Source organism: Hydra vulgaris, chromosome 13, assembly GCF_038396675.1.
Source record: "Hydra vulgaris chromosome 13, alternate assembly HydraT2T_AEP".
Lineage (NCBI taxonomy): Eukaryota > Metazoa > Cnidaria > Hydrozoa > Anthoathecata > Hydridae > Hydra > Hydra vulgaris.
Window position 1 is genome coordinate 23,955,791 of NC_088932.1, and position 19,356 is coordinate 23,975,146.

At 26.0% G+C, this 19,356-nt stretch overlaps 1 protein-coding gene across 1 annotated transcript in view; it reads right to left on the reverse strand.

Annotated features, from left to right (window-relative positions):
* LOC100197510 (laminin subunit alpha-1) overlaps positions 1-19,356 on the reverse strand; it is a 119,733-nt gene that overhangs the window by 74,199 nt on the left and 26,178 nt on the right. The window contains exons 12-16 of the mRNA XM_065815339.1: positions 7,279-7,381; positions 6,929-7,001; positions 6,514-6,801; positions 6,084-6,184; positions 5,041-5,117 (exon numbers count right to left, since the gene is read on the reverse strand). Coding sequence (XP_065671411.1) covers positions 5,041-5,117; positions 6,084-6,184; positions 6,514-6,801; positions 6,929-7,001; positions 7,279-7,381 — 642 coding nt within the window. The remainder of the gene's footprint in view (positions 1-5,040; positions 5,118-6,083; positions 6,185-6,513; positions 6,802-6,928; positions 7,002-7,278; positions 7,382-19,356) is intronic.

Consider the following 19,356-nt stretch of genomic DNA (forward strand, 5'->3'; position numbering starts at 1 on the left):
AATGCAGCACTTTTTTACAAACCATGTTATAAACTATTGGATTAAATTAGCATAGGATGTAGCTGATTCACCTACAGTAAACTCTTTAAAAGGAGTTTACTGTAAGGCCCCCACTAGTCCGCCTTGCAGTAAGGGGGGGAGGGTTGTTTAGTACAAAACTGTATCTTTTGTACTTTATTTTGTGATTGCTTTTTTTTTAAAACATAATATCTCTCATCTTTCATAACTTCTCATAATATTCTTGTTTGCCATGGGTTTAAAATAGCTTAAGTTACTGTTATAACTTACAGCTAAAGTTATAATTTAAAGCTAAAATTGCTGTTAAAATGTAATGTAAAAGAAACCTATTTATTACTTTTAGTATTTGTTTTTAACATGATACTAACAAAATCAAAAGTAAAAATGCAAATATTTTTAAACCACTTTAAACAGTTAAAAAAAACTTTAAAAAATTAAAATAAAATTGATGAAAATATTATTGCTATAAAAAATTTAACTTAATGTTTTCAAAAATATGCACAATCTATTGATCAAACAAGAAAGACTTAAAAAACCCAGAGTAAACTCAAAAAAACACTAAACTTATTTTGATATTATATCTAGAATTTGCAAAGTTATACTATTACTGAATTATAACTGACTAATGTATTTTATCAATAAATATTGGAACATAAGAGTAGTGACATTTTATATACATTATTGATTGTGGGTTTATAAAAACTTGTGAAGTAATATGCTTGTATTATCTACCAAATTAAATGTAATGTAATGTAACAAAATCTAGGTGTGAGACCCCCTCTAACATTTTAACATTACATTACCCCCCAATTGGTTACTTTTTAAAAAGTTAAAAAAAGATACTGAGGTAATGTAATATAAAAAAATCTATAATTGTGACGTATTTTAATTACGTTTCAATTCTTAAATATTCTGTTATGTTACGTCTCAATGGCTGCACTTTAAAGGTAATAAAACAAACAATTAGATTACTTAAGCAACCTAGTTATTTGTTTTACTACCTTCAAAATGTAACCAATTGAGGTGTAACGTAACATCAAAAATAAAATAAAAATACCTCAAAAGTTGCATTTACCTTAAAAAAGTTTTTTTTTTTTAAACTAACCCACAAGCTTGAGGGTTAGTTTTAAAAAAAACTTTTAAATCACAATAGTCTTGACAAACGTATTGATGCATTTATAATATTGGTAATAATTAATATTGTATATGCAATATTTTATGTATAAAACTATTCTGTTAAACAATGTAACTCATTAACAGTATTTAACAATGAATTTGTCAAGACATTTGTAATTAAAAAATATTTATTAAAAATAAGTGTATTGCTAATTATCATTATTTATTTTATTGTAAAATAGATTTGTCTTAATTAGTTACTTTAATTTTTTTTTTTTTTTTTTACAAATTTATCATGGAAAAAAAAATTAAGTTTCATTTTACAAAGTTATTTCTCAACTGTTTTGTTTTTTTAAATTATAAAAGCGCAACTTTTAAAAAGTGTAAACTGAGACGTAACATAGCATTAAAAAATCTATATTTGAGACGTGTTTTAATTACATCTCAAAACTAGATTATTGTACATTATGTTATATCTCAATTGGTTGCACTTTAAAAAGTTAAAATAAAAAAACAATTGAGACATAACGTCGCAAATTGAAACTTTTTTTGTGACAAAGTAACCTATTGAGACAAAGCTTATCAAGTTTATTTACTTATTATTTATTTAAAAATTATAGATTGTAACCTTGTTACCATATATATATATATATATATATATATATATATATATATATATATATATATATATATATATATATATATATATATATATATATATATATATATATATATAATATATATATATATATATAACCAATTGAGATGTAACATAACTTTAAAATGTTATAAAAGAAATTAAAGCGAAAGAAAGAAATTAAGTTTATTAAGATGAATCATGTAAGTATAAGTATACTAATAAAAACCTTAAAAATTTTTCGAACAAAATATTTTATTTTATTGTAATTTAGTTTTCAGCTCACCTGTATAATGTTTGCAGTAGATTTCTTCTATTTGTTTTTGTTTTTTTTATTGTTTGTTATTTTGAAGAAATGTCATTACAAACTTTTAAAAATATTTAACTATTAAGAATGTTTACTTAAATAAAACTTACAACTTAAATAAAATTTTGATATTGTTAGTGTCGCTAGATTTATGTTTGATTTTCAAATAACTTTTTATTAAATTTTCTTTTTGTTTCTTTATTTTCTGTTTATAAAAAATCTGGTATTACAAATGCTATTGCAGTGACATAAGTATTGTAAGAAAGCATATAATAGCGATGTATATAGCAATAAAAAAAGCAAAATTATAGGACTAATTTAGAGTTATCTATATTTATGGCTCTTCTAAACTTTAAAAAAGTATATTTATTTTTATATTCAATGTTTGTTATTACCTTAAAGCACCTCAGGTTTTAGGTAAAATTGTGTTTGTTATTACCTTAAAGCACCTCAGGTTTTAGGTAAAATTGCATATTCCCCTACTTATTCATAAAGTACATATATTTAACTTAATAAAGTACACTATATTTAACTTTAAAATAGAAGTCAAAAATTATTGGCTTCCCCACCAAAATTTAAAGAAATTAAAACTCAAAATTGCTTTATGTTGAATGAAAATCTATGTGCATAAGAGCAAATGATCTCATACTTCTAATTTAAAGTTAAAGTTAGTGTGACTTTTATGGATGACCCCTCAGATAAAAACATTCTAGTTTTTGAAAAACAGGTGGAAATAATGCTAAATTATAAAAGAAATTTTAAGAAAAAACCAATTGTAACGGTACAAAAAGCAGTTGTGATTTGCGGTACGCTTAACGCGAACCCTGATATATATAATAATTATTAGTTTTTTTGAAAAACATTTTTTAACTTAATGCTATAGTTAAGGTGTTTTTTTTAATTTAATTTAATTTTGTATCATATGCTATTTCCATTATGCCATGTTATTCCTAATTTATGTTGTGTCATTTCTATGTCATGTCATGTAATTCTTAATTGATGTCATGTAAATTCTGTCTTTTCTATGCCATTTTTATATCATGCCATGTTATTTTTGTAATCTCATTTTATTCCTATGTCACTTCATTTCAATGTCACTTCCACTTCATACCATGTTATTCCCACCATTTCATGCAACTCTTATGTCATGCTATGTCATTCCACTCCTGTCATGTGATGTCATTATTTATGCCATATCATGCCATTCTTATCCCATAACATGTCATTACTGTGTCAAGCCATGTCATTCTTATGTCATGGTAATGTACAAAAACTTTAAAATGTGCAAAAGTTCAAAAATAAAGAGGATATGTCCTCGAACATGAGCAAATTTAAATTATTTGTATGTACATGAGCAAATTCAAATTATTTACATAGTGAAAAACATTTATTTCTTAACATTTAATGAAATATTATTTACATTTATTCAAAAGGTTAATGATTTAATTTTTTATTTCTCTGGCTTTTTGTCACACTTTATTTTTTCATAAAGTTTTATTTTTATAAAAATTTTTATTGATTTCTTATCCAGAAAAAAATGTAATCAAGTTATGTATTTTAAAATATTTTTTATTACATATATACATATATATACACTGCCGCTCACGGAAGTTAGGACAAAAAATATTTTTTCAAAAGAACAATATTAAAATGTAATTACGTTATAAAATTATTTACTTATATTAGTAAAATTTATGTTTATATAAAAATAAATCAAGTTAAATAAAATTTGTATCAAAAAAATTCTAAATTAAGTTATTTTAATGTAAATATACTAAAATAACTAACATTTAAAATAACAATGGATAAATGGAAACAAGTACTTTAGACCGATGAGTCAAAATTTGAAGTTTTCGCAAATAAGCGAAGAGTTTACGTTAGAAGATCTGCTGAAGAAAAAATGCTAACTCAATGTCTGGTTACAACAGTAAAATATGGTGAAGGCTCTGTGATAGTTTGGGGTTGTTTCTCTCCGGATGGAGTGGGATATTTGCATAAAATCGATGGTATAATGAGAGCAGAACATTATAGATATATCCTGGAAACAAGTGCAATCCCTTCGGGACTTCGATTAATTGGAGATAATTTTATTCTGATGCATGATAATGACCCTAAACATACTGCATTATTATGTAGAAATTATTTAGAATCAAAAAAAGCTGAAAATGTATAACGTGTAATGACCTGGCCTCCCCAAAGCCCAGACCTCAACCCCATTGAGTTACTATGGGATGAACTGGATAGAAAAATTAGAACTGTATGTCCAACATCAAAATCTTATTTATGGAACATTATAGAACAGGAATGGAATAATATTCAAAAAGAAACAATTAGAAAATTAATTGAAAGAATGCCGAGAATAGTTAAAGCAGTTATTAAATCAAAGGGTGGTTTAAAATTTAATTATTATAATGGTTTTTGTACATTTTTATTACATAAAACTGACTAATAATATATTTTATATTGAAAATGTATTAAAAATATAATTTTTATTAATATAAATTAAAAATTCTATAACGTAATTATATATTAATTTTGCTTTTTCGAAAAAATCTCCACTGTCCTAACTTCCGTGAGCAGCAGTGTATATATATATATATATATATATATATAATATATATATATATATATATATATATACACATATATATATATATATATATATATATATATATATATATATATATATATATATATATATATATATATATATATATATATATATATAGTTATATACATTTATATATGTATAACAAAATTTTAAATATCTATATATAACATGATTTATGAATATAAAACAAACATTATATATAATAACATATAATTTTTTGTTTTAGTAAAAAAAAATTAATTACTTTAATGTATTCTAATGCATTTAATACTTAAGGAATAACTTAATAATAAAGAAAAATTTAACTCATTAAAAATCACTAATCACTTTCAAATCAAATATGTTACTTACGAAGTGCACCATCTTCAAACTTTATAGTCATACTATAAACAGCTGCTAAGCATTTAGCTTCGTCAGTGGTACCAAATCTAAAATATTAAAACAAATTAACTTATGATTATAATAATGATAATTATAAATTATATTGTTGCTGATGATTATAATAATGATAATTATAATGTGCCAATGTTTAAGGTTATATACAAACACTATTTACTGCTACGTTTAAGTGATTCATATTTTATAAACTTTTATAGCTAATGCCTAAAATAAATACCTGATCATTTAAGCAAAAAAGTTTGCTCCTAATTTCATTTCCACTTCATTATACAAATACCTGAATTTTTTACTACTGAAATTTTGATCCTTTTAGTATACATATTTATTTTTAATGGCGTGTGTAAAATTTATACAGGCCAAATCAAACAACACACCTATTTTTAATGACATAGGTGTGTGTAAAATTTATACAGGCCAAATCAAACAACACACCTATTTTTAATGGCATAGGCGTGTGTAAAATTTATACAGGCCAAATCAAACAACACACCTATTTTTAATGACATAGGTGTGTGTAAAATTTATACAGGCCAAATCAAACAACACACCTATTTTTAATGACATAGGTGTGTGTAAAATTTATACAGGCCAAATCAAACAACAAACCTATTTTTAATGGCATAGGCGTGTGTAAAATTTATACAGGCCAAATCAAACAACACACCAATTTTTAATGGCATAGGTGTGTAAAATTTATACAGGCCAAATCAAACAACACACCTATTTTTAATGGCATAGGCGTGTGTAAAATTTATACAGGCCAAATCAAACAACACACCTATATAGAAACTCTAAAATTGTTTCATTCACCTTCATGATTCCATCATGATGATGAATGAAACAAATGGTAAAGCCAGTTTTATCACCATATTTGACTGCAATCAAATCTATTTAGATAGCTTGGGTGGGCATAGAACTAATCAAGGTCTGGATAAAATCCATAGCAATCCTGTTAACTTTTTTTTTTTTTAGATTATTATAAGAAATAAAGTAACCTTAAATTATTGTCTCCACAGTTCTGTAAATACAATTTTCTATCATTTTCAAATAAAACATCAGCTGTAATAAATTCGGCTGGTATAGCGACAACTCGCTCCTAAAAAATAAATTCATGATTTAAGTTAAATTATTTAGAAATCAAGTTAATTTTCTAAATATTAGGATTTTAATTTAAGTATTTTTATGCCTTGACATTGCAATGTGCTTGCTTAAGCACACTGCAATGTCAACACATAAAAATGCAAATTTTTTCTTCTAAGCAAATTAGTTTTAAAAAAATTATTTATTTTGTTTTACTTAATTAATTTATTTGCTTATTTTGCATTATTATTTTTATCAAAGTTTGTCTAGTAGATAAACTTACAATATATTGTAATAATGGGTTATTAACAATATTTTTAACATAACTATTTAAAGTTAACTAACCAGGAGCAGAAAAGTACTTGTAAATGATGATGTAATTGCAACATCATAAGTGCCAGCTTGCAGATTGTAAACTTGAGAAGATTCATTTGCAAAAAAAGTTCCATAGCATTCTTTGTCTGAACACAAATTTATATCTGCATATGGTTTAATGCCAAATACGACTTCTTTTGTTGAAAACTTTTTCAATTCTATAAATAGTTTCACTTGTACATTGCTACTTAGTGTATAACCTACACGAAGGTAATATAAGGAGTCTTGAGGAATAACAAGAGTTGTTTGGAGAGATGACTAAATAAAAATACATAATTATAAAAAATTAACAAAAAAGCTTTAATTATTAACTTTTAATTGTTTAAACTCTTTAAACAATTTTAAAACAATAATAACTTGACAGAAATTTAAAAAACTAATAAACCTGTGGGTTAGTGTACAGATCTCTTACTCCTTGGATGTAATATAGATCAGGGAAGAAATAACCTTGCTCCACTCTAAGTTAATACAATATATATATATATATATATATATATATATATATATATATATATAAATATATATAAATATATATATATATATATATATATATATATATATATATATATATATATATATATATATATATATATATATATATATATATATATATATATATATATATATATATATATATACAATACAGTAATAACCATAAATTAATAAACTAAATGCAGAAATGTAGTAAATTTTCAAATTTATATTGTTTAGAATTCTATCTAGTCAATTACTTACTCTTTACATTGTCGGCCTGTAGTATGAGCCCGACATGAACACACACCTGTAACTTTATCACAAATGTATGGACTTAATGATGCTCCTGCGTCGCAGTCACACCCTGTAGTGTAATTGAAAAAATAATAAATTACATAAAACTATAAAAAAACTGATTAAGTTTTAAAAACTTCATATAAAAGATGACAAATAACAAATATAAAAAATTTAAATAAAAAAATAATAACTAAAAAATTTTTAAACTGAAATATTTTAGGCATAGTTCCAAAGTTAAAAACTATTTTTCTACTTGCTCCGTTTTTTTTATTTATTTGTACTGTTTAATTGGATTTTATTTAATAAAATATATTTTATTTTATGGTCTTTATTTTTATTTTATAAATGATATATTATAGAATTAAAAAAAATTCTAATTACTAGCACTTTTTTAAGTGCAAATATTTAAATAAGAAATTTAAAACTAAAGTAATTAATGCCTATGAAAACAAAGAAAATCAAGGAAGTGTTGCATAATCACTTGATGCAACACAGTTCAGATTTCAAAGTATATTTAAAAAAGATTAAATCAACACAAAGACTAAATTTTGACCAAATTCCACTCTTTCAAAAACTTGGTTTAGGGTTGAAAAAACACCAGCATTTAGTAAGTGCCACTGACTCTTCACAACCAGTTGATGCAGGATACATTGCCACTTATAAACTATTAATTGTAATTGAACATAAAAAATGGCTGAACACAGATAATTATTCAGACAAATGGTTTAGTTTTAAAAGTTCCTAGACTTTAGAAGAGCAAAAAATTTTGATTACAGATTGGTCAGGGGTGTAAAAAAACTTTAGACTCAGTATGATAAGCGAAAGCAACAATGGATAGTGAATGGATGCTCAATCACTTTCTGAAATCAATTTCGCTGAAATTTTTTCCTTATTAAACCAGAAGACTTTGATAATTACAGTAAACCTCTGCCATTGATAAACACACAGGGGACAATTTTTAACACGTAGAGATAGATGATGTTATCAATAAACATTTTAATGAACTTTTTTGATATTGAAGTGAATGGATATGAAAATAATACGTATTGATGTTTGTATTGTTATTAAATTTTTTGATTGTTTCCTTGTAAAAATGTTTATCTACATTTAAAAAAACCTAGCTTGTAATTTTAGTCAACATTTTATGTTTATAAATTTTACCTATAAGACCCAAGTTTTTTCATTAAATGTTTTAATAACCATTTTGTGAATCATTTTATTCTTTAAATACTGTGAATCTCTTTATGGTTTTTACATAAACGTAGCAGAGCTTAATTTTAAATTGATAAAATGAGTAAAGCATTAGCTGACTGCCTTAATGCAGTTATTAGCGTCATTGTCAGGCAGTACAAGCGGCAATTTGAAATGAGTTCTAATGATCACCTTAAATACCAGACTAAGTCAGCTAGGCTTCAAAACATTGATTCAGAAGAATTTATGGGTATGTTTGATGCTGCAAAGCACAAAGCTCCAAATGTCACTCTTTGTTTTCTTTCTTCGAAACTTCATGCTTGCAAAAATAAAACAACTGCTCTGTTAAGCAAAAAGCCAACTGATATTCAAAACAAGTTGATATATTGGGCTATCTCTAATGCCAGAAAAAAGCGGCTTACAAATATGCAATGTCATAATGACCTAAAGTTAGAATTGTTAAAATGAATGGCAGATAAAATTCAGAAAAAAGAAGACTAAGAACGCAGAAAGGTAGAAAAAATATTTTAAAAATTCATGCCTGATCAAGTAAAAGAAATGTCTTATGACCTAGAAAATAACGAGGCCTCAGATATTGAAGAAATTCTTATTGGAGCTGCTATTGGAAGAAGTATTTGCCACATGTGGTTCGATAATGCCACTAACACTCAGGATGTATATTATGGCAGAATTGTTAGCATTAAAAAGAAGAAAAGTGATGTATAGTTTCTTATTGGAAACCCAAAGAGAATGAAGATGATGATGGTGTTGAGTATGATGTGAGCAAATATCAACTTTCTGCAGACATAATAAGTGGTGATATGGTGATAACATAATAGAAATGTGTAATAATAAGATATATGCTATTTTAAATGTCTTATAAACTTGCATTAACAGATAATATTTATAGATAGTAGGTTAACTTTTTTTTTATAATAAATTTTACAGTGCCTAATGTATATCATATTCTCTACCTTCCCTTTTTTAAGATTATGAATAGATTTATAATTATTTAATTTTTTTATGTATACATATATGTATCTAGAAATGTAATTTTAGGTAGTCGGTTAGTTACTGATATCCAACAACCAGGGTTGACCTGGTTGCAACGTGTTATGGGAAACCAAAGCACATTTACTATTCGATATAAGCAAATTGCCTGGCTTATAATAATTAATGTTATTCATAACGATGGCTATGCATTGTTTCTACCCAGAAAGACAGACTTTTGTTTACATGGATTGAGAGATGTTAGTGTTTAATTTCAATAAATCATTACACTCTAAACAAATGGCCTCTGCCATTACCAGATAGTTACGCTAACACAATATAACTTTCTTTTTATTATAATTTATAATCAAATCTATTATAATTCAGGTTAAAAAGTATTGAAGGGTTGACTTCTATCGATTTTTCAGTTTGGTAATGGGAAATGTGTTGTGTATCAGGAGTTAAGTGATTTTGAATTTTTTTTAAGTTAGAAAATCATTCTCATCTTCTCTAATTTGTAATGGGTTTTTCAGTTATTGTGCTAAATATCTAAAATATTTTCATTTATCTTTTATTGCAAGGTTTTAACTATGATGGCAGTTTGCTACTGTAGATGTTTATTTAAAGACCTCAAGACTATATTTATTCATTCAGTAATAACAGTAAGATGTTAATTTATTATACATTAGTTAATTGTTAGCTTTAATTATATATATATATATATATATATATATATATATATATATATATATATATATATATATATATATATATATATATATATATATATATATATATATATATATGATATATTTTATCTTATCTATCATTGTAAGGTTACACAACATGATGAAAACCACATGATTGCTTCAATGGATGTTGATCTTTTTCATATCAAGATTAAACCGGTTAGATCATATTTTTTTAAAGATTGATTATGTTTGTTAATGCAATAATAACAGTTATATATTGATTTATTATCCGGGACATAAGGCATCCTTATTAAATAGGTATGGCAATATTAATTTAGGAGTTTACTTTATTTTAGATATCATTGGATGTGGTTTCCTTTGCCTACTAAAGAATCGACTCTTTCTAGCTATGGATGTCACAGTTTTTTTGGCTTCAAAAACTAGGATTTCTTCAAAGCCACAATTCTGTTAAATTTACTAAGCAAAAAAGAAAATAATTATTAGTCTAAATTTTTTGTTAAAGAAGCATGTTTTTAAAAAGATTATTTTTATTTTTTGCGGTTTGTTGGAATTTATATAAGATTAGATAAATATATAGACTAAGGAGGGAAAATGAAGGAGTGCCGTATGGGATGCCCCTCCCCCTCCATTGTTTTGATGGATTTTTTTTGTAGGTTTTTAGTTGAACTATAATGGTGTTTTATGATCATTTTTTTGTACTTCGACCCCCACTAAAATGTCACGCCTTTTCTGATGTTATATATATCTTTTTTGTATATATATCTTTCATTGAAATTCATTAGTAACGAATAAAATGAGGCGAAAACGCCAAGGCTTTTAATTTATTTAAATTTTACCTATACGCTATAGAAAATCTAACCTTGGTGCATATTAAATAAAACAAATATATATACCCTTAACCATAAATATATATATATATATATATAATATATATATATATATATATATATATATATATATATGTATTATACATATATATATATATATATATATATATATATATATATATATATATATATATATATATATATATATATATATATATATATATATATATATATATATATATATATATATGTCATCAAAGAAGACACTCCACTGTATTTTTAATATATTTTTTTTGTCGTTGCTTTTTTGAGATTTGTAACATCTGATGATCGCTATTTGCGTGAAACTCTGAGTACTGTTTTAAATAAATTGAGTGTTATAATTATTTAGTTTTTTTACTATATATTGCTATTGCTCTACTTTCGTATTGAGCACCCTTCAACAAGAAATATTTACACAATTACTACAATATATATATATATATATATATATATATATATATATATATATATATATATATATATATATATATATATATATATATATATATATATGTATATATATATATATATATATATATATATATATATATATATATATATATATATATATATATATATATATATATATATATATATATATATATTATTGTAAATATCGCAAAAATACGCGATATTTTTTTATGCATGTTTGTTTTATAAAATTTTGTTATAAATTTTACAATTACGTTTTAATCATTAAAAATATTTTGTTATTTTAATTCAAAACTTTTTTCATAACGTTTTAAAATCGTTTTGCACATCGTCGCATGAGATAGGGTTCTATCTGCATTTTTTTATGTTGTAAGAACTTAACTTTCGATATTTAATTTTAAAATGCTATTATTCTTTATAGTTATAAATTACAAGTCGTTTATGCTATTATGGTTTCATTATTAAAAATATATTATTATTCATAATATTTTTAAAGTTGTTTGTTTTTATTATTAATTATTAATTGAAACTTTAATTGTTAGATTTTTTTAACATAAAAAAATGCAGATAGAACCCTATAATGCGACGACATTTCATTATGCAAAATCAAACGTAAATTAACAATGGTTTATAACAAAGCTGCCGTTAGCCGAACGCGAGTTTTATACGTAAGTTGCATTTTTCTTAAGCAATTCTTCATAAAAAATGCTACTTTTATTTTTTTTTTTTAAACATCTTCGCTTCCAACAAGGCTGCAAGGCTTCAGCCACTAATTAAAGTTGGAAGTTACTGAAAGAGAAAAGATGAAGATTGTAGAGCAAGATAACGATTAACGGATGACTTAAATGATTGCAAATTATATGAATCAGGAAAGCAAGATGAAGGAAGCGAATTCCAAAGAGCTGATGTTCGAGGAAAAAAACTAGACAAATAAGCGTTTTTGGAGCACTTAGGAACAGTCACAGAAAAAGGATGACACTTAATTGAATGACGAGTAACACGAGAATGAATTTTAGTAGATAGCACAAGAGACGCTAGCTCATTAGAGCAGTGCCCATTTTAGTATTTGTAGAAAAGAGAAAGAGAAGCAACATTACGACGATGTGATAATGGTTGGAGGTTGGCTGCAAGAGCAGGTCCAACTATGTTTACAATGCGTTTTTGCACCTTGTCTAAAAGAGAAAGGGCATCATTAGAAGATCCGCCCCAGATATGGCAACAGTATTTCATACAAGGCCGGATTTGAGATTTACAGAGATAGAGAATAGAATCCGAAGTAAGAAAGTGACGAGTTCGATAAAGAGATGCAACCTTAGCAGATGCTAATTTTGCAACTGATTTGATATATGGTTTCCAAGAAAGATTGGAAGTAAGAGTTAAGCACTAGAAGTGCTTAACTCTTACTATACTTAAATGAGCATACTAATGTAGTAATAATATTAAACTTAATAGCATAATAATATTAAAACTTATACTTAATTTTTATAATAACTACTATACTTAAATGAGCATAACTTTTCTTGCAATAATTCTTTTTTCAAGTTTTCACCATTTTATTACAAATTCAAAGCTCTTTCGAACCATATATAAAACTTAAATAAATAAATGGTTTGAAATTTTTACACACATACCTATAATTTGAAAATAGTATGCATTTTAAAATAAGAATACACTTTTTTTCAATTATGTCCAAACTTTTTTTTTTAACAAGGATATGATAACAATATTGTTTTGTTTTATGAAATCATTTTTTGTTCAGTCTTTATCTCTTAATGTTAATTGATATGAAAAAGTTATATTGAAAATAACTTATGGCATTTTGCCATATTGTTTATTAAATGCGAATATTTTATACATCCTTAATGTCGTTAAATTATTTAATAGATATGACGTTTAAGAACTATGACATTTAAGAGGTTCTGGAAATATCATGTTTTGGATAATCCGTAACAAAACTATTTGTTCGATTTGCTAATCTAATTATTGTTTTTATTTTTAAAATATTAAACACACTTCTGTTTCAAGGTAGACATAGCTTCTTTTTATTTTTTTAAATTATTCACTTAAGGGGTGTTACTAAAACTGTTATAACTTTTGAAATATTACAGATAGTTTTGTTCTGTAAAAAGAATATAAACAGCAATAAGTTGTTTTACCGTTTAACATTCAATAAAATATCAAAGGGTTTTTTGATTTTTATATAGACCCGCAGAAATTACGAACTTGGCTGATTTTGAAAAGTTTAATGTTATGTTTTAGCAAAAATAACCGAAAAAAAAAATACTAATGTTGTTTAATATATAATATAAACATTGTTAGACCATTTTTAGAGCAAAAAATTTTACTTAAACCTAATGCGAATTGATAGAGGGATTATTTAAGTCAAAATTGCCAAATATTACATAAAATGTTTTTTTTATAAAAAAAAAAAAAAAAAAGAGTTTGACTGGAAATTAAATATATTTATCAATATTAAAGATATTAAAGACATAATTTTAAAATATTTAAGTTTGGGAAGAGAATTTCACAAAATTGATAAGCTTAATTACGTACCAAATTAAAACAAGAGTGTGCTTTTGTAACGCATTTAAGGTTATGAGACGTAATATACGTCATCGCTTCAAAATATAAACGAAAATTCACGCAAAAAACAAATTTAGTGTTTAAACATGCTAAGTTTAAAAACATATTCGCTAACGTAGCAAGAGGTAGGGTAAAGTGGGGTAATAAGATCAGAGGGGCAATAAGATATTTTTGAGCAGAGCTAATACTAAATTCCTTTATGCTATTGTGTAAATAATAATTTACTAAGTTTTTCATGATATATATTTACTAACTACGTAAGCGAGTAGTTTAAATCATTTCTTGGACAAACAACTTATTTTTTACCATGATTAATTTGGTTTTCAATATCGACGTTTTTTACGGCAGTTTAATTTTGTGCGAAGTTTATGAAAAAATTTTCCAATATCGGTGCTCCTCAGTTTTTAGTTAAAAAGTCTATAACAAGTTGTTTGCTTTTATCTTTCTTGAAAGTAAAGTACTATCTAAGTTTAGTAAGTCCTTTTTTAAAGTTACGCATTCTACTTAAGTAATATTTAGACATAAAAATAATAATAATAAAAATGTCATATTTATTTTAGTAAAAATCATTGAGTCATTGAGCAGTCCAATCAAGGTTTTGACAATTTAAACATTGCACACAATTTTTTTTTTATACTAGCAAAGGTAAGACTTATTTGAGATACTTGTTACAAAAAATTTTATTTATTTGTTTACTTAGAGTATAAAACTTTTATTTTAAAACAAGTAGGTCTTAATGCCCTCCCTGATTAGTAAAAAATGGCAAAACTCTCTAATAAATTTAAATCAGCTATAAATTTCAGCTATAAATTTAGTTTAATAATTATGACTAAAATTAAACGCAACTTTTTAATGTAAAAATAAATTTTGTAAATGTATTTTTGAAAATAAGTTTATTTTTATTTTTTAGTATGATTCGAACATACAAAAAGTTGAAGCAGGGAGGAAGGAAATCCTACTCAAATAGCCAGGAAATCCCCAATCAGCCATTAAAATAGCCTTATTTTAATGGCTGATTGGGGATGGGGTTGTACTAGAGGTGAAGTAAAAGATCTAATACAAGATTTTCTTAAAACAAACAGTATTGATACATCATTTATAGATTCTCGACTAAGTAAAGACTGGTTGCATTCTTTGGTGTAATTTCATTCATTCATTGGTGTAATTTTGGGAATTCTTTGCCTTCTTGCAAAGAAATCCCAAAATTACACCAAGAAAAACTGAACATTTAAGCAATTCAAGAAGCCGTGCTGAAAATCCTGAGACCATCAAAATTTGGTTTGATTTAGTCAAAAAAACATTAAAAAATGCAGGAATTAATAACCTTCCTAGTCAAATATTTAATTCTGATGAATCAGGGTTTATCACTGACCCAAAGGAGCAAATTGTATTAGCAAAACGAGTGCTTCTCGTTCTCGTCATTGGTGGATCAGGCCGGGAGCAAATTACTGTCAATTGTGCATGCTCTGCAAGTGGGCATGTATTGCCACCATAAATTATCTACAAAGGAAAAAATTTGTATATGGACTGGGTTAAAGGTGGCCCTGATGGAGCTGTTTATACTACTAGTAGTAAGGGCTGGATGGAGTGCCCTCATTTTTTAGAATGGTTTCAAAGCATATTTCTAATGTATACAAAGCATCTTGCAAACCTCCCACGCGTTTTTATATTTGATGGTCATGTTTCTCATATTAGCTCCCCACTTATTGATTTGGCAAAAAAAAAATAATGTTATTCTCCTACGCATTCCTGCTCATCTCACCCATCTTCAACCTTTAGACACATCAGTTTTTTGACCTGTAAAAAGTAAATGGCAAAGTTTTCTTATAAAATATGCAAGAACACATAATTGACTAGTATCCAAGAAACATTTTCCAGGGCTACTACGTACCTTTTTTATGAGTTCCTTTACTATGAAACAAGTCAAAAGTGGTTTTAAGGGAACTGGCATTTTCCCTCTTAACAAAGGTGCTATTGACACACGTTTATTTAATCAATGTTTTTAGTGACCAGTAAAGAAACCTACATTCTCCACTAATCATCTCACAAGATCATGTTTAATGCCTAATCTTCAAAGCATTTGTGTTAACGATGCTCCTATTTGAACATCAATATCATCTGCTTCATCATTACCAATTTCTACATCGACTTCCTCTATCAAAGATTTTTTTCTTAAACAATTACAGTCTAAATGTGCAGAAACCTCTCTTCGTGGAAGATCTGCATGGGTTAAAAGGTTTTGCTATGGTGAAAGTTTAACATCAGAAGCATGTTTAAAACGAACAAGAGAAGAAGCTTCAAAAAAACAAAACAAAAAAAAATTGAAGAAAAAAAATAATAATATAAATGGCAACAGCAACATTGTATGTCCTGAATGTGGTGGCTGTGGAGATAAAGGTGATCAGTGGGTGTGCTGTGATGTTTGTGACATTTGGTATCATGTAAAATGTACTATGATAACTGAATTAGATGATGTTTAAGTCATGGAGTGGAAGTGTAGTAATTGTTCTAAGCTTTTGTAAAAATATAATCTTAAAAATTATTATTTTTAATTGACTCCTTTTTAATTATTTGTTTTCACACAGTTTTATGATATTTTTAAGTTTTTAATTTTATTTAAGTATTCTAAAAATATGATCAAGTAAAGTATACAACCCCCTCATTTTAGAGAAGGTGAAATCTTACATGATTGTAACTTTTAAACATAAGGTTATTTGATCAAATTAAAAAACCTGCTGATAAATTTAAATGTTTTATAAGATAGTCAAAAAAAAAATTATTAGCTCAATAGTGTCAAAATTTTGAGATATTTCAGTTCCCAGCCTCAAATTACCACAATATTATACGTTAAGGATAGAACCTTAAGATAAATTAAAAATAAGTTAAAAAAAGAAATAATTATGTAACTATTTTACAGAAAAGACAAGATATAGGATAATGGTCTCTATAAGTTTGCATATTTTGACGATATGAAATAAAGAATAATTAAGTTTATTTCAGTCGTTTTTGACACAAAAGTTAACCATAATGTTTCAAAAAGTTTTTACTAAAGATTTAATAAAGTAACACTATGTTTTTGTTATTATTAAGGAAACAAAGTTACTAACGAGTCAGAATTTTTCGCTACTGGATCACTAATGAAGAGCACATATCAAGGGGAAGGGGGGTCCAGACTTTGTAGTAATAGGGGGGGGGGGGGAGGGAAAGGTATGTTTTTTCGATTTGGTGGATCCTGACTACCTATGAAGGAGGGGGGGGGGTTAATATTCAGGTTAGATAATTTTTAAGCAGGCAAGTCCATAATTTTATTTTGCTGATTTTAAATATCTTTAATTTACTCACGTAATTTAACCAAAGTGCTGTGTTAATATAAAAGTTTACAACAACAAAAAAAAAATTGCAAATGTCTAAGGGAGCGATTACCTCCCCCTTCCTATGGATCCACCCTTGGCATAGATCCGTGGTTAGTCACCACACACCACCAATTGGATTTGAAATTTATTTTATTTATATAATGAATAGCTATAGACAATAGATTTAATTTAGACGATATAATTTGTATAAATTATATCGTCTATAAAGGATTACTTCAACAGTCAAAATATAATGTATACCTGTATTCCTTATAACATTTTGATTGGCATATTTAATAATAGTTTCTTAAATACTCATTTTTAGACCACATTTCTTATACAAATATAAATTAGAATTAGTTAAATTGTTCCAACGGTAAATAATTTTTTTTTTGGAAAAATCTTTTTTTCTCCCCGAACAATTATGTAGGCCCTTTTATATAGGTCCAAAAGTTCACCTTTCGGAGCTACAATTGGGGCTTCTGTTTTTGTGAATTATCATACATTTGTGTTTACTTGAAAAAATCTTTAGCTTTATAGTATTTTATTCGTGGTCAAAATTCTACTGTACCGTATTCTACCTTATACCGTATGAAAGGTTTTGGAATAAATGGAGATAGAAGTGATAAATAGGTGTGTTCTGACATATTTGACATTTTATATAATGTTGAAGGCACTTTAATTACAAATTAATTATAAAGAGACAATATTTAAGTTATCAAATAAAATTTGATAACTTAAATATTGTCTCTTTTTGTAATTAAAGTGTCTCTTTTTGTAATTACTTAACAATTGCGCTTGGTAAAAATATATAAATTCAATATACTTGGTCTTATTGCCCCCCTTTTTTTATTTTTTGCGATTTTTTTTTATAACTTCTTACCAGTCTTGGCACTATACAAAACTTTTTTTTTTTCGTATAAAATGCAATGTCTCGCATACAAATATGTTGTCTGTCACTAGGAAAAAAAATATTCCTGAACTTCACAATATTCATTTTTTACAATAGAAAAATCTGAAAGTATATGAAAAAAGTGGTCTTAATGCCCTCCTTTGCCCTACATAAAATAATTTTTATATTTTAATCTGCATAAAAGGTCGAAATTTCTATAACTTACGTCATCCATCAAAAATATTATATTTTACATTTAAAAGAGATAAATTCAAAAGTATAAATGCTTTAAAAGTTGAGTAATAGTAAAAAAATCACCAGGAAGACGTAGGAATATGATAGAATAGACATTCATTGATAAGTGTTCCGAATTTCAACTATCAAGCATGTAGCTATGTTACCGAATCTTAATCAGTCCAAGACAGTTTTCCGTAAAATTTTTTAAAATGTTTTAATATACATAAACGATCTTCCTAAAGCCTCAAGTAAATTGGATGTCATAATGTTCGCAGACGACACCAATTTATTCTATGCATCCTCATCAACTACAGAACTTTATGAAACTACAAATACTGAACTTGAAAAAACAAACAGTTGGTTAAAATTTAACAAATTGTCGCTAAACACAGAAAACACCAAATACATTTTTTTTCATTCTAACCTTAAAAAAATACCATCCCCTTTTACCTTCGCTAAATATAGATACCGAAGAAATAAAGAGAACCCAAGCAACTAAATTTCTATGGATACTTATTGATGAGAACATCTCATAAAAATCACATATAGATATATTAAATACCAAAATATCAAACAACATTGGCATCCTCTACAAAGCTAGTTCTATACTGTCTCCGGATAATTTAAAGTTCCTATACTTCTCGTTCGTACAAAGCTACTACATATACGCTAATTTTGCATGGGCGAGTACTCATAAATCCAAACAAACCACAATATATCGAAAACAAAAACATGCTGCAAGAATAGTTTTTAATAAGGGTAGACTCTCGCATGCTGAGCCG